Source organism: Cavia porcellus, unplaced genomic scaffold, assembly GCF_034190915.1.
Source record: "Cavia porcellus strain 051 isolate PalLab524CR breed Dunkin Hartley unplaced genomic scaffold, mCavPor4.1 scaffold_24, whole genome shotgun sequence".
In the NCBI taxonomy this organism is placed as follows: domain Eukaryota; kingdom Metazoa; phylum Chordata; class Mammalia; order Rodentia; family Caviidae; genus Cavia; species Cavia porcellus.
This window is the reverse complement of record NW_026947507.1, coordinates 43141816-43158338: the sequence shown is the minus strand read 5'-3', so window position 1 is coordinate 43158338 and position 16523 is coordinate 43141816. Positions and strand designations below refer to the sequence as shown.

Below are 16523 nucleotides of genomic sequence, written 5' to 3'. Positions count from 1 at the left end.
AATGAATACTTGGTGATAAAAAGTATTTTTACTCTTTACCTGTTCAGTCATAAAAATGTCAACAAGGAGTCTGTGAACCGAAATCCATTCAGTGTCTACTTAAATACAGTTCACCTGCACTCTGCCATGAGGTGCTCATCACTTCTTCCACGCGGTTCTCCTCCCAGTGGCCCTGCATGCCTCTGTGAGCTGGAGGACTGTGCCATCCACTAATAACATGGCTTTCTTCTTTCTGCATATCTAGGATGACAGCACGAGCCATAGTGACCACCAAGACCCCATCTCGTTAGCTGTGGAAATGGCAGCAGTCAACCATACTATCTTGGCATTGGCCCAACAAGGAACCAACGAAATCAAGACAGAGGCCCTGGATGATGACTGATGAGGGAGGGCAGACACAGTTAACTTAGTTTAGACGTAGCACCTTAGCAGACTTTCCTTGGTCCTTAACATGTGTTCTTACAGTATAACTTGCAGTTTCTTGTATGTCAGGTAGCCGTTAGGGTCTTGTTCTGTGAAGATGGCATGGTGCCCTCAGCCTTTGCATATACTCTCTCAGTATTAATTCCCAGTAAATAATAACCAACCAACCAAACTTCCCTGTCCCAGCCCCCGAGGCTAGAAAATCTTGCTGCTCCGTCTTAGCATTCCAAAAAAGTGCTTCCAGGTATTTAGATAGACCTCAGTTCTCAAGTATTAGGCTGTGTGTAAAATCTTGGGTACCTTTAGATACATGTAACACTAGTCTGTACCCCTTTTCCTTCCCCAGACTGATAGGATGCAAGCTGAGGCAATGGCACAGGATTGACAGACACCACTTGGGGAGTATCCAGAGCGAAAAGAACACTAGAACCCCACCTCAGCGTGAGAATCACTGATTTCAGCTGCAATAAGCCGTGCCTCACAGTCACACTGTGGCTAGACTACACTTCTTTGGGTGCTGTGCTAAGAATGTCCATGCGAACTTGAGCTCAGATCTGGTTGGTGTTAACATGCCTGACACAGATATCCTTTCCTCTCACAAGCTGTGTGTAACCTAGTAGATAAAATACTGCCTTCAACCTTTGGGACCATGATTCAAAACAAAACAAAAAAAAGTTATGGAAAAAACAAACCCAGCTTGAGAGCATTGGAAAAAGTGTGAGCTGAATGTCTAATGGATGCTAAGTCCAGTCCTCAGAATCACTGTACATTTCATGGCACAGTTACCAATGCCTGTCTGGAAAAGTCTTGGAGGTTGTCCTGGTGTCCTCTTTCCCTGCTACCAAAAAGTCTTTCAAGGATGGAGCTAAGGTCAAAAATGAGTAAAAGAACGCAGTCTTTGTATCCATTAGCAGAAGCCCCCTCAGTCTGAATCGACGGAGGACTTAAGGGATTTTGCTGACTTGACTATCACAGATGCAAACACTTGCCTAAATAGGAGCAGAAAAAAGCAGGGGACATTCCCACTTCACTGTGGGTATGCGAGACACAGTGGGACGTGACTGCTTTCTTGTTCTCTTTACTCTGTCCTTGTAGAGGTGTGAAAAGCTATATTGCTACAGGCAATTTATTTAATAATTGGAAGCCATATTGATAATGGATGTGGTAATATTTGTAAAGTTTAATCTACTTTAAGCAGCAGTAACTAATGGAATTTTTTTCCTTGATCACATATGTAGCACTTTTGTTACTTTTTAAAGATATTTATATTTGATAAATCTTTTTTTCATTTTGAGAACTCAAAATACCAAACAGTGAACTTGTGTTACAAAGTCACCCTGTGATCACCTTGTCATCTGGTAGCAAAATGAACTATTCATGCATCCCAGAAAATTACATCTGCTGGCCTTGTATGAAAATGATCTCCTGATATCCGACTGAATGACACACCGTCGCTGTGGGTCAGAAGCAGCAGCCTGCAGTGCAGAGGTTCGGGGCAGCGCAAGAGGCCGGCAGCCGCGCCTGTCCTGCCTGCTTCCACCCCTTCTGTGTGTGTCTGAGGAAGCCGCAGGTGAGGGGGAGGGCGCCGCTGTTACACGAGGCTTTTGTCTTTGTCCATTACTGGAAAGTCTGAGGTAGAAGGGAGATGCCATTTCCTCACCCCCACCTGCCCTCCCCACACTGCTCAGCCTGACTGGAGAGAGACTCCTGACCTTCCTTGTGTCTCCCTCCCTTGTTGGGATGCTGCGCGCCTGCCAGTTCTCAGCTGGTCTCTGCACTTACGGCAACACTGACGCGATCATTCCCTTAGCTGCGGAAGTCTCTGTGAGGGCATGAGTGTGCCACCTTCCTATGTCTGTGACTTAAAAGAATGAGGGCGAGGCCAGATCCTGCCCTGTCCCTGGATTTCAGGGGGGAAATGTACACGTTTTCCCCAACTTCCAAGAGTCGAAGTGAAATGAAGCCGTCTTCTCTGTGTTACTGTATTACTTGAACCAACGAATTCAAGAGTAGCATTTGTTATTCTCAGGAATGAGTCCCCCACACACTCCTCGGATTGTTTATTGTACTTCTATTTCTGTCGTGAGATTCTGTTATCTTCCTTTCCTCTTATTTTACTTAGAAGAAATGTCTTTCTCTCCAGTTTGGTGGAATTTTGTCTGCTTATTCTCAGTTGAATCAGAAAGAACACGGAGGGGGGGAAAGTGTATTCTCTGACAAGCCGCATCCGTGATTTATTGTCCGTCAGGAGATTATTATAATTGATAGCTTCTTTAGGATGGGATTCCTAGTGTCATTTGTTTGCTAGTCTTTAAAGGAACAGACGCAAACTGCTAAGCCAGCTGTAGTTTCTAAAGAAATCCAGTGATTGCCAGGGAAGAGCTGAAATGCTTTGCTGTTTTAAGACTTATGAGGAGGGAAAGTACAAGGGAGAGTTAAGAGGGGTTGGCATCTGCAGGGTGCACTGGGCGGGCTGGCCATGGTGATCCCGCAGGAGCAGTGCTGCCAGGGCAGGACAGGACGTCATTTGCTAAGCTGGTGGGGGGGGGGGGGGCGTGGAAGGATGTCCGCCCACAGCTCTGGTGACTGGTGACACCTTGAACTGTTCTGCTTTTTTGGGATCCAGATTTAACTCTCTTCTTTGGTTTTCTGTTTGTCATCACCAGGTTTAGTTCTGCTCTGTCTTGTCCAGACTACCTTAGTGCTTGTAATGGTAGATACAGCTGCCACTGTTTGGTTTCTAGTATTTTGGGTGGGAAATCTTTTCCCTGAGCCTTTTCAGGTTTTAGGTGTAGTATTAAAATAGAAAGTCACATCCCATGCTTCTTGGTGGCTCTGAACCCACTGTCGCTTTTCTCCTTCAGGCCCCAGAAGACTCTTAGAGCCTTGTTCCCTTCTAGTCAAGAAAGACTCTTTCAAAGTGTGGGGTGTATTCATGTAATTCATCTGTCCTTTTTATTTAAAGATACTGTAATTGAATTACTGTAGTCACATGCAAGCTTTCCCCTAACCCTCTCACAAAGGTCCTCATCCAAGGCATTTTCAGCCTGTATGCGGCCAGCGCCAACAGTGGGCAGAAGTAGGTGGGCAGCACAGCAAGGACACCGCTGACAGCGCCTAGTGCTGCTCAGTGCCACACAGACATTCTGATCCATTCCAGCAGGGCTGGAACACTGGAGTACCCCATCAGGCAGACTGCCTCGGCCTCGACCCCTGACGTGCCCTGCACAGGATGAGGCAGCCTTTCCAAGGTCCCTTTCACCCCAGCAGCGTGGAGGGGAGGGAGCAGCTCGTTCATGCTGGAGTCGGCAAACCTGGTGCTCCAGTGGGCAGCAGATTTGCTTTCAGTAGGACCTGTTTAGTCCCGATGTCTGGGTGGATTCTTACCTCAAAGAGTCAGTCATGAAGAATCTGCTGAGAGCTGTTTGCACGCTCCCACTTTGGCCTTCATTTTCAGGAACTCCTGTCAGAAACGCACCTCCTGGATACCCAAGGTAGGCAACGAGTATCAGACTCAGTCAGCAGCCTGCCATCGCTTCTCTCCATCTCCCAACAGTGCTCTGTTTCTCTGGGCTCCGCTGCTGTGTCCTGGTCTGGAGTTGGCTTTGCTAGAGACTGTCTTGTGCAGCAGGCAGGGGTGCTGCTCCTGCTTGGTAGCACCCTCTTCAGCTGCCTGAGAACACAACATGCTGTCCCATCCCGTGAGGCCTGGCTCCCCAAGCAGCCGGCAGTCCTGGTGTGGCCCACAGCTGCGGGGATGACCCCTTCCACACAGACGCTCACCACCCTGTCCTGAGAATGTGAACTTCCAGCCCTAACCCCTCTCTGGCCCTTAGAAGGGTTTAGTTAGAAGAGTCTTCCCATCTAACTCGTGGCTCTGCCTCTTAAAAATGCTTTTTATCATTTGTTCAGAGCACAACCAGAGTGTTTTTCCCCCCCGTAAGCCTCAACAGATTCGTAGGCAATAATTTTTCTTGTGGTGATGATCTTGTGCTCAGTAAAGTCTGTCCACACAAGTACTCCTGACCTCCCATGGTGTGCGTTGGTTTCTGTGTTCACCTCTGTGGTTTAAATGTTAAGCCAGAGCAGTCATTTTGTTGTTGTGATCATCGCTGGTTTCACTACTGTGTTCTTGGGGCTGCATCGAGACCAGCCAAATGTATTGATAGCTTTACTGAGCCGGATCTGTTTGTCCAGATTTTCCGGGTGAGGGGCTCACAGCAGCTGTGCCGTGGGGCTGGCCTTCCCTGTGCATGTTCCCTAACTAGCAAGCCGCGCGCTCAGGCCTTGGGGTTGGCTGCGGGCACACCGAACCTGGCAAGTGGAGCCTTGTGCCCTGAAGCCCTGCCACTGGCCCTTGGTTCCAAAGCGTCGGGCTGGTGTTGGCACCGTACGGGCGCCCGCCTTCCTGGCTTGGCTGTAGAGACGCCACTCGCTGCAGACTTCTCATGGCGGAGCCGGCCCAGGCTGCGGAAGCGCCTCCCCTCCCGCCATCGGCAGGTGCTGTGCCCAGGCCGCTGGCCGCCACTTCTGGACCACCTCAGCCCCCGCTAGGTCTGACTCCTCTCAGAAACGCAGCCCCGCGGGTTTGCGGTGGAAAGGGTTCCTGTTTCCGTGTGGCCTTCGTCACTCTTGGGTGGAGTGAGAACAGTGACTCTTGGGGGGAGTGAGAACAGTGAGGAGCAAGCCAAGCCGAGCCCACTGCCAGTAGTGCTGGATCTCTAGTCGGAAGGGAGGGCGCAGGAGAGCAGTGGAGGGCAGCCTGGGGCGCCCTGCTCACCGGCCAGCGCGGACGGAGGTCAGGCTGTGGGAGTGCCCCAAGCTAACGTCTTCAGCACTCTTCACCTTCGGGTGGAGGCCGTGCCGCTGAAAGCTGCCTGGTGCTTCTCCACCGCCTGACTGCACCGGGCAGGCTCCAGGGCCAGTGCTCTCTGCTGTCCCCGCTGGTGGGTTTACCCTGTCTGTCCTCCAGCCGCAGCCATGCCCCGGGGCTGCCCCAAGTGCCGCACCTGAGAAACCCGTCCGGACTCCATGCTGCTTTCTCGCCTTTAAAAAGACTGGCTGTGTATAGCTGTAATTAACTCAGATTCACACTGGTGTGCTGCGATCAAAGGGAGCTTTGGCTGAATCTTTGCAAATTGTAACCATGGTAATTGAAGGGGTGGCACAGAATGAATGCATAAAAATATAATGGCGATTGTTCTGAATGACTGAGTGTCCTCCTGACATGTAATTAGCTGTTTGAGCAGGATGTAGATTGGCATGGTCTTAATTAAGAGGATTTCTGTCCTTGTGTGATTGAAATAGCAGCGCTCCCCTCCCCCGTTTCCCTGTAGCACTGATGCTCCCGGGAACACTGGGAATGGCAGCATGGTAGACCTCGGTAATGGTGGAGCATTAATCTCCCAAGTGAAAGAGGGCCAGGAGCCTCGATGCCCACTCCCCATGGGACTTGTGAGCCTGCCGGCCACTCAGCGTGACACAGCCAGCTCCACCCTGAGCAGCGACCAGGCAGAGGCCCAAACTGAGGCCGCCAGCCGGCCATGTCATGCGCTCCCCACACACCTGGGCTTTTCAGACTCCTCTGGTCACTTGATGTCACCATCGCCACCATGGTCACCAAATGGCAGTGTTGGATCTTAAGATCCAGAGCAGACAAGCTGACAGGGACACAGATGTGATAGACTGGACCGCTGTGCTGCCGTCGTGGAAGCCGAAGGGCACTCGAGTGTGCCCGGCCTTCCTCACACCATGCTTGCCCAGCGGGCGCCACCCTCCTCACGTCAGCCTCACTTCAGCCGTGCTCTCCGTGCCGTGTCCCGATTTACAAGCTCCCTTCTCTCACTCCGGCCTCCCCACTCTTCTGTGACCCTGGCCTGTCAGGTGGTGTGGTTGTGACACCTGCAGGGTCCCTGGCCTAAGCCTAACCCATCCCGAGGCCTCCCTGGCAGGGGAGCTCCTCCTCACTCGCTAGTCTTTTTCTGCAGTGTGGTGGGGTCTTCCCATCACTTACGGGAGCAGCCAAGGGACTTTTTACCCGCTTCCTGCCCAGCAGGCCTGTGGGGCATGTGGGTGAGCCGGGCCCCGCCCTTCCCTGGGCTACACGTGGGATTGGATGGCAGCCACTGAGGAAAGTGTGGCTCTGGCTTTTGCTCCTGTTTTGCTGCTTGCCCTTGTGCAGGTCTCTCCTTTCCCCAGCAGCAGGAGCCCTGGGCTGTGGGATGCGCGGTTACAGTGCCCTATTCACCTCCACCTCCAGACAACTGGTGTACAGGAAGCGCTTCTGGCCTGGGATTGTAGCTGTGCCCTCCCCAACACCTGCAGTGGAAGGGTAACGGCTCTGATTAGGGCAGATCCTCTCCCCAAAAGGCCACCTAGAGACGGAAAACTGAGCAGCTGTGGTAATGTGGTGCCCATGAGACACTCTTAAGGAAGCCAGCAGATGACCCGAGATCTGCTCCCGCTCAGAGGATGCAGGATCCATGCTGTAGTTGGTGCCCCAACTTGTGCCATCTCAGGCTTGGAGTACCAGATGTGCTGGAGACGCCACCTGCTCCTTGTGTCCCCAGAGGGCACTGTGAACCAACCTCCTTACAGCCAATTTTCCTTTTCCACCAGCAGCCCTGCCCCACCAGGGAAAAACCACCTGAGGGAATCAACAAAGATACATCGTGCTACCCTGAAATACCTAGTTGTGGGCATGTGGAGCAAACTGTCCAGATGCCACCATTCCCAGTCAGTGTCATAGGAGCCAGGCACGGCCCACCTGAGCAGTGCCACCCCAGCTGAAGCCTGCGGCACCTTGCAAGAAGGCAGTCAGCTCACTCGCCACTGCTTCGAGGAAGTCACTCCCAGCCTGCCTGGTATTGCCAGCACATTGCACTCATTACTGTCCCAGGGGAGCCAGAAGGGGACAGAGACCCTGCAGCCTGGCTTTCTCCACAGACCTTCCCGAGCCTTGCTGCTTGGTCATCGAGGTAACGAACACAGGGACATAAACTGCTGGCTGTGTCAGGACGTGAGAAAATCGCAGGTGGCAGTCGCCCATCTGGGCAGTTGCTGGCATCCCAGGTGCTTGAGCTCTCAAGCTTGAGCAGAGTGTGCTGCTGTCCTTGCCACAGTAGTGACAGTGGCCAGGTGGGTTCCAGTGCCCCTGGTGCTGTGTCAGTGTCCGCCCTGTCGTGGCTGCTTCTGCTGCTCCTCACCAGGAGTGCAGGCTGAAGTCCAGCCTAGGGACCTCTAAGATCGGAGTCCAGGACAGCAGGCTCCCCCTGGTGGGGTTGGGCCCTGCCCTGGGCCATGTGGCGGCTCAGATTTACTGGTCAGGGAACTGGACAAGGAACGTAGGCCCCAAGCTGACCTGAAGGCCTGTGAACACTCTACGCCTTCCTTCTGACCTTTCTGGTACTGCAGAAACAGGAGTTGGTAGTGTTGTAACCTCTCTATCCTTGCCTGGTGCCCGTGAAGTTCGAGAAAGGAACAGGCCACAGCTTGGAGCGGTCGCCACAAGGGACCCTCTGGGGGTGAGTTAGGGACAAAAGATGCATTGAGCCACAGCCAGCCAGTGAGGTTCAGCCTCCCTTGAGGATGTCTTCCAGCACTTCAGGCCGTCTGAATTTGAGTCTCCTGTGTGGTGCACAGAACGAGTTCCCAGTTTTGCCTTTCTGGAGGAAAGAGCCCTGCACACACTTGTGGAGTCATGTGCCGCTTTGCTGTTCCCTGAAGCTGTTATGCTGGAAAACGAGCATGAATGCTCTTAGGGTGGCTACCCCACGCCCGGCGTTTCAGGCAGGGGGTATCTGCTTCTGGCCAGCCTTGAGACCCCAGGTGCTCTACTGGGCTAGGCGGGCACCAAGGAGACAAAATCAAAGTGGGTGGGCAGGGCTTCTCCCTCACACTCCAGTTTTGCCAAACCCAGCTACGTAAAGCCCGTTCTTTTTCCAGCGATTTATTTCGTCACACTTGAGTGTGCAATAGCACCCAGGCATCACCTGCACCTCCTGCCACCCTGTCCATACTTTTGAGGGCCCACCTGCCAGCTCAGTGGCCCTTAGCCAGCTTGTCCCCCACTGGCATCTGAGGCCTACCTGGCCAAGCCTGCCATCCTCCTGCGCCACAGTCACATGGAAAGCAGCCCCTTCCCAGGACGAGTTCTTGTTTAAGTGCCTAAGTAAGCCACAGACCTCTGGACCCTGCCAGTTAGCGCTGCCCTGCCCACCCCCGCTCAGCCTGGGGCAGGCACCTCACCCCCAGATTCCCTGCCGTTCTGCAGGCAGAATGGCCCAGCCTGGGGGTGGGGAGGGCTCTTGGGCTCATCAGGAGGCTCCGTCACTGGTCACTGGTCCCGCTGGTTCTGTGGATCCTCTGAGGTTGTAGACACCTTTCAGGCATCCGCTTAGCTAGAGCTCAGTGGCCACTGCAGACAGGAGTGCGGGACAGCCTGGAACCAGAAGTCTGTGTCTTAGCCGTGGGGTGGTATCCAGACTCCACAGCAAAGCATGACTCGCCCCAGTTGGGGCCACCTGCCCCTCTGGCTCTAGACGTAGGGGACAGGGTGCCTGCTGGCAGGGCCACCAGTAGGCGTCAGCCAGATACAATGTGCAATCTGTGCAGGTGAGTGTGTGGCTGTTCGCTTCTTTTGAAGGTCATAGAAGTGACCTAGATTTGGGGCCTTCGTTATGTGGGGAGCACAGGACAGATGACTCCGACCGTGCTTGCTCAGATCCCATCGCCAGCAACTCACTGATTTGTGGGTATGTTAAAAGGTTTTGCAAAATGGAACAATCCATACCCCGGCACTTTATTTTCATTACTAATCCAGCATTTTTGTTCAGACAGTGGTATAGCCCAAACATGGCATCTGCTTGTGACACGCGTGGGCGAGCACATTCCTCAGAGCAGGGCAGTGTGGAGAGCGCACTGCTGTGGCCAGGCCCTCAGTCCCGTGCGACTGAGCAGAGATGAATGTAGCTGAGGTCCTGGCTAGGGGCAGACCCAGCAGCGGCAGAGGGCCTGGCTGCTTGTCCCTTCCTTGCAGCCACACTACAGTGGGAGCAGAGTGCCAAGCCACGGCTCCATCTCGCTCTGTGTGCAGCTGGGTCCTGGGCCCAGCTGGCACAGAGGACACAGCGTGCCTGAGGTCGCATAGGGTAGCTCTCAGCTGAGGCCGTGGCTGTCCTGTCTTTGTCTCGGTTCCCCTCTGGTGTCTTCCCTGGTCTCTGTCCTCACCTTGTGTACCATGTGTCCCTGAGGGCGTCACACCTGTGTCTGAGTCTGCTGTAAGGTGTTCAGTCTACCTCAAGGGTCACCATGGTAAGCTCTCACACGGAACCCTCCTTCCATGCCACACACTGGAATGTAGCCCGCCTACCCCATGTCTCCTTGTAATCACCACAAATCCTAGTGCAAATTGGATGCTGCTTTAAATGTGAAAACAATTGTTCAAAAGCTATAAAATCTGAATGAAAGCTAAAGCTGAATTTATAAGCCTTGTTGCATATGAGCCAAAAGTGCAAAAAGCTCTATATAATGAACTAACCTGCCACTCGTATAAATATAAATATATATAAATATATTAAAATCAGACTGTTCTACAAAATTGTGTATTTGTATTTTTGTGTACGTACAATTTTCTGCTAAGCAGAAGGAGGACGTAGTATAGGATGCTGTGAGAAGAGATTTGGTTTAATCCTATTTCTTTGTTACTTATTTTTGTTAACATCAGATGCCTGTCTCCGTCTTCTGTGTATGTCACTGTTTGGAAAGCTGCAGTATCTCTCTTCTGTAGGGCCAGATTCTGGAGAGAATCAAGTCTGGACCTTAGAGACTTGTGGCCACTTGACACAGAGAGGGGACCATTTGTGGTCCTGAGGTGGCGCTGAGGCAGCCCGGGACCCCCATGGCCCAGTGGGCTTGGCGTCCTGCCTGCCCCTGGGAAGCAAAACCACTATAGAAAACGACTTCCCGACAGGTGCCGCTGGCTCCCTCCTGTGCAGACTCCCCAGGGTCTGTGAAGGAGGGACACAGGCTGTCCCCAACCAAGACAGGGTTGCTTGCTGCCCCTGGGAGCAGTAGGGGATTCTGCCTGGCATGGCACCCCACTCCCCCAAGCCCTCGCTGCCTTCCTCGATCAGGGGCCTCAGGCCTCCTGCCACTCCTCCGCCAGACCCCAGCCTGGTCCGGAGCATCACCAAACCCACTCTGCCGGTGCTAAACTCAAGAGGGGGACCGTGGCCACGAGGCTGCCCAGGACCACCAGCCGGGCTGGGGCGGGTGCTCCCCCAGGGAGAGCGATACTGCAGCTTCGCCCATAGGACTCGGCCTCGGCAGTGCGGGATGACTGTAGTGGGGAGCCCTTGTTTCTGGGTGGCAGCAGTCAGAGAAACAAGCGCTCCATTGTATTGATTAAAATAGTTCCAATGAGTCCTGTATCATTGTATCTCCTATTCTGGATTAGTGCCTTTTGGACAGTAGACTGTTCTGTAATTAAAATGTAGTATACTGCTTTTTTGTACAGTTTTGTTTTAATAAAACTTTTTTTTAATTTGTGTTTATTTTAGTATTGTACCTATTAGAGAATAAAATGTATAACGGAATCAAAGCTGCCTGGGATTTCTTTGGGTCTGGCTGAATGAATGCTCGTGTGCAGTGTCCGACACCACAGGGGACGCAGGTCCCTTTGGGCTTAGGCATCCAGCCCGGAGTCGTGAGGAAAGGATCAGGACACCAAGTCCCGCCGGTGGAGTGGGTGGCTCTGGGAAGTCCTGCCTCCTGTCTGTACCCCCACCCACGGTAACCCTCAGGGACCCTTCAGGGGCCCCTAAGCCACCTGCCCAGCGCCTGCAACCACTGATTTCTACATGAGCATGGCCCACCTGCACCCTCCCTTGATTCCTCCCCATCCTCCTTTACAGGAGCCTCCTGGGGCTTCACCCAAAGCAGCAACAGCTGTCGCCCACTTCTCACAGGCTTCCAGTGCTGTCACCCAGCCCCTCCCCAAGCTCTGCCTGCCCTATCAGTCTCTCTGCGAAAAGCTCCAAAGTCCAACGCCATCCCCTCCCAAACAAACCCCAAGTAAAGGGCCTTTTCTCTTCCCTCAGTGCACGCTTTAAGACCATAAACCGCTGCCAAGTGGAGGCAGCAAGGACTGGCACTGGGAGCAGAGCACAAAATGGGTGGCCCCCACCCCCACTCTGCTTTGACCCCAAACTGCTATCTAGGCATAAGCAGGAGCTCTGACCTTCATCCCACAGCCCGCCCTGTCCCCAATCTAGAATACCCAAAGCACAAGGCAAGGCCAGGAGAGGTGCAGACATTTCTGTACAGCACGTGGACAGTGACCCATGTCACTCTGGGGCTGAACAACTAAAAACCCCAGGGCCTGATGCTGACAACAGAAGGCCACAGGGTTACGAGGAAGCCACAACATCCTACACGTGGAAGCAGAAGCATTTGGCCCCATCCACAGCCCTGGCTCCTTCCAAGCAGAGCCCCTCCTGGCTGCCACACCTGTCCCTGTCAGGCAGCTGTGCACTGAGACAACTGTCCTGCACTTGGGAATATAAATGAGCCCTGCATAGACGCGCTCACTCACAGCCTCCTCTGTCAGGGGGCTGTGGCCCACGTCCGCAAGGACCTTGTGACAAAAGGGGCCCTTTGCATGAAGCCACATCAAGTCCAGGGCTGGCCTGGGGGCCCCCCTGCAAGGCCTGACAGAAGAGGCTTTTGCCCAGCCCACAGGCCACACCCACCACTCTTCTGTGCTCTGCTGGGCATGTAGCTGGAGGTCTGCAAGAGGTGGCTTCACCAGCACACAGGACCACCGAGACAAACGGCAAGTTTCACTGTCCCCTGGGATTTGACCAGGCCCTCCCAGCAGGCCACCACCACAGGCTTCATCCCCATTCCCGAAACTCCCTGTCCCAGAACTCTCTGCAGTCTCTGTGCCTGGCCCAGTGTGGAGTGGGTCTGTCACACAGGCTGGGTGTGCTGGGGACAGTCACTCTCACACGCTGGCTCCCGATTCCTGGCTCTTGAGCCTCCAAAAGTTCCTGGTTTCTATTTGAGGCTGATTCATGTGACGAGCTGCAGACTAGCCACACTGTGGGTGTCCCGGGCCCTGGGCTCCATCCTGGTCAGCTCAGCCCCAGGGGTGTGCCCAAGGGGCCACTGTTCCCACACCTGCTCCTTCTGGTCTCCATCCAGAAAAACCCCTGGCCACTGTGGGGTGTGGGGCAGGGTCTGCCTGGAGCCTGAGCCGTGCTGGGGTTGGGAAGGAGAAGCAGTGAGGCAGAGCTCAGAAAGAGGCAAGAAATCATTTGGTTTTATTTAGAAGCGGCTGGTCATTTGGTGGAAAGGCACACACAGTACAAAATGACAGAGGTTTAGTCCATCAAAGTCTTTACAAGTCATTAGTCTTTGGATTTCTTTGCCTCCTAAAGTGTACCAAACAGGCTCACCCCAACCCCACTTCCTTACATGCGAACTCGCTGTATTTACAAATCCACACCCCAGCACACGAGGTCTGCAGCCTCTGGGGAGGCCCTGGGACTTCCTGAGCAGCTGCTTTAGGCACAGTGGCTGTGCCTGGCCCCAGGAGGATGTGAAGGGCCAGGTCTCCATCTGGCCGAGAGGCCTGGGCTACGGGGCTGGGACACAGGTGGCCCCAGGCAGGCGTAGGAGACATCAGCCCAGGGCTGCTCTGTCCACCACGAAGTCACCAGGGAGCGCAAGACCTTGGCGCCTTCTAAGGCGGGGCTGCCCTCTCTCTGAATTTGGGCCAGGGCTCTTCGGCCTCCCTGGTCTCACCTGAGTCCCCATCTGGGCCCCTTGGCCCCATACTGAGCAACTGCATCCTCATACAAGTCAGAGTCCACCTGCGCCCCTGGACAGGTTTCATATAGACACCATGGCTGCTGGCTGGGCCACGGGCAGGGCTGAGACCACTAAGGCCATCCATAAGGCAAGGGTGGCAGCAGTGACACTGCCCACTGTGGTCAGCATGACAAGTGCTCCTTAAAGGCAGAAGCGGGGGCACAGATCAAGGTGCAAGACCTGAGGGGTGGGAGCAAAGCCTGCAGGCCCTTGAGCACCAGGGCCGCTGCCCTCACAGGATCCCCTCCCCCAGCCCAGGGCTGCTTCCAAGGACACAGACAGGACCAGTCAACCCCCACCACGCTTCTGAAAAAAGCCCAGCCCACCCTCAGAATGTGGAGCACAGCCTGTGGGAGCTGCTGGCAATGAGGGGCGTCTGCAGGCCTGGGTGCTCTCAGGGGTCCAGAGCACCCATGGGACCCTGAAGCAGCAGTGTCCCAGGAAGTGAAGAAGGTTCCTAGGCACTGAGGATAGCAGGACAAGGGCTGGGCTGGGTTTGGGGCAACTGTGGGATGGGGGAGCAACGGAGGTGGCCAAGGCCCTCAGATCACGCCACTGGGCCAGGACCAGGCAGCCTGCACCTAAGGCACCAACAAGTTGCACTGCAAGCAGCCATGGTCCAGCACCCCTCAGGGCCTGCTCCCCAAGAAGTCACCCCAACGGGCCATGCAGCATGACGGCCCCACCCTGCCTGGTGACTGGCACTGCTCCCGCAGCACCACACAGCCGAGTTCCACAAGTCCATCACCAGGTACGAGCGACACCCCATGATCATGCTTCCACACAGCCTCTGGCCTGGCCTTCCTGGGGAGTTCTTGGGGTGCTGATTCCTCCCAAGACCGTGGGCCAACGCCATGCAAGGAACAGTTGGCACAAGACCAAATCCAACTTGTCCTGGCTTGTGCTGGTTGGGCGGGGCACACACGAAGCCCCACACACTGATGGTACTGACCACAGCTGTCCCCTAACTGCCAGCTGAGGACAAGCCAGAAGCCAAGTTAGTTCCTGCTTCTAGTAAGGGCTCCCCACAGATGGCCCCACTGTCCCTCAGGATGGTCTCCCTCCAGGTTCCTAAGCCCAAAGCCCTGGTGTCCAGCCTCAGCGCCTAGGAAACAGAAGACGCTGGTGTCCACAGCCTAGGTCTCATGCAGGACAAAGGTGGCTGCAACCACCCCACCCGGGGGTGGTGACACTCGTGGGTCAGTGACACTAAGGAAGCCAAGGCTATCAGCTGGGCCAGGGACCTGAGGCTCAGTGCTCTGAGAAGCCACTGCATGGGTCATACCCAGCAGAGCCAGGGGCCTGGCACCACTTCTTGCCACCCGCTCAGACTCCCGAGAACCAGGGATCCTGCCACTCGAGCTTTCTGTGCAGGTTCAGGAAGCAGAGAAAGCAGAAGCAGGCACTGAGGGGGCCCAGGCCAGACTCTGGTCCCCATTACACATGTTGTTCCCCACAATGAAGCTGACACCACAGGCTCAGAGGCGGAAGCCAAGCCAGGAGGACTCGAAGCTGGGCCTGGGCCCAGAGATGTCGCCAAGCTGCTGTCCCCACATGACTGCCTGCCAGGCTGCGGTCAGAGCTCAGGAACCACGGTGAGGTCAGCGCGGCTCAGGGCATCAGATACCCCACTGTCACCCCAGCAGGCAGGCCACCCTGTCCGGGTTAGCTCCCCTCACTGTAAGGTCACTTGGGTGTCTGCAACAAGGGAACCACCTCAGGCTGTGGCCAGGGACAAAGGCAGAAGCCTGGGCGGACACGACTAAGGCCCAAGAGGGATTTCAATCAGAAAAATAAATACAAATAAATATGTTCCAAGCGTCCTGCAAAGGGAATAAATGACGCCGGGACATCAGTGACCTGTGGGACAGGATGAGCAGATGCATTTAAGGAGCTGGCACTTGGGGAAGAGGGCAGAGGCCTCGCTCGGCACAGTGAGGACGGCTAGGGCTGGGGTTTACATTAAGACATTAGTGGAGTCACAGAGTGGAGAACAGGTGGGCATCATAGAACCCAGCAGGGATGCCCCAGCCCAGGTGGTGCAGCTAGGGCCTCGGCCACCGTCCCACAGCCCCTCTGGGCTTCCACAAGCCGCCCTCTTCCACCCGAGGAAAGGAAGAAAGCAAAGCTTTTGGAGTCCCAGGGAGCCAGAAACTGGGGTGTCACCAGCCCTGTGTCATACAAAAATCATCCTTGGCCCCTCCCTGCTTGCCAGGCGCCTGCACTCAGCTGGCCCAGGACTTCCGGTTCTCCGTGTTCTTGGGGCTCCTGTCATCCTTGGCCAGCGCAGCCGTCAGCGAGGCCAGGTTGGTGGCTGAGCTGGAGAGAGTGGCACTCCGGCGGGCTTCGGGGGCCCCCTGTGCCCGGAGCCCCGCGCTGCGCCTGCGCCCAGCAGCCTGGGCCCTGCGCACCCGGGCTGGCCGCACCAGCAGCCCATAGCCAGGGTTGCACTTGAAGTACTGCTTCCCGCCAATTGAGCCGTCATTCTTTCCTGCAGGGAGCAGAGAAGGGACGTCAGGGAGGTGACCCGCTAACTGGCCCCTTCCCTCCCTGGGGCTTCACAGGCACTGCTGCCTGGGACCAGGGCACATGGGCACAGGGATGGCACCCCGAGTCCTGAGGTCCCATGGAGGGAAATGCAGAAACAGTGCTAGTTCCTGCCCTCTAGTGACACGGATGACTCCATCCAGATGGATGGCACAGGTGGAACGACCGGTGAACCTGCCATAGAGTAGTGGGCCAATTACTCAGTAGCGCTGGGTACCGAGGTGCAGCTGTAGGGGAAGCACTGAAAAGTCACGGACATCTGTACCAGAGGCCATCAGCGACGCAGCCCAAAGTCTGCAGCAAAACCGTCCAGCTCCTGCACCCTGCAACTCACACCCTCTGGGGTGCACGCAGCTGCTCCAGCAGCAGCAGCTCCAGCTCCCCCTCACAGCAGCATCTGCAACAGACCTCACCTCTCCTGGATCTGCCACCCCTGATCCAGAGCGGAAGAACTCCAACTGCCGAGTTCTCTCCCTCCTGGCCTGTCCAGAGCCAGCTGCTGGAGGGCCACGACTTAGCTCTCCTGGCCCCACGAAAGCCACAGTTCAGACCTACCGTGTCCCTAGTCTCACACGCCCAGGGGCAGGCTCTAGGGAGGTGATGACTGACTCATGGGCAGATTCATCCATGGGCGAGTTCACAGCCCATTGAGCTGTAAGCAGTGGGCTTGGCTGGAGGCA

General features: G+C 55.1%; 2 protein-coding genes across 21 annotated transcripts in view; one reads left to right on the top strand and one right to left on the bottom strand.

Annotated features, from left to right (window-relative positions):
• Hmbox1 (homeobox containing 1) overlaps positions 1–11023 on the top strand; it is a 183788-nt gene extending 172765 nt beyond the window's left edge. For 13 of the 19 annotated variants that reach the window (XM_063234528.1, XM_063234526.1, XM_063234527.1 and 10 more), the window contains one exon: positions 245–11023. In XM_063234528.1, the coding sequence (XP_063090598.1) occupies positions 245–382 (138 nt within the window). In that variant the 3' untranslated portion in view covers positions 383–11023. The remainder of the gene's footprint in view (positions 1–244) is intronic. The other 6 variants (XR_010042470.1, XR_010042469.1, XR_002789163.2 and 3 more) reach the window with 2 other exon arrangements.
• Positions 11024–12718: 1695 nt separating this feature from the next.
• Positions 12719–16523, bottom strand: part of Kif13b (kinesin family member 13B) — a 178981-nt gene continuing 175176 nt past the window's right edge. For both annotated transcript variants that reach the window (XM_063234516.1, XM_063234517.1), the window contains one exon: positions 12719–15787. In XM_063234516.1, coding sequence (XP_063090586.1) covers positions 15522–15787 — 266 coding nt within the window. In that variant the 3' untranslated portion in view covers positions 12719–15521. The remainder of the gene's footprint in view (positions 15788–16523) is intronic.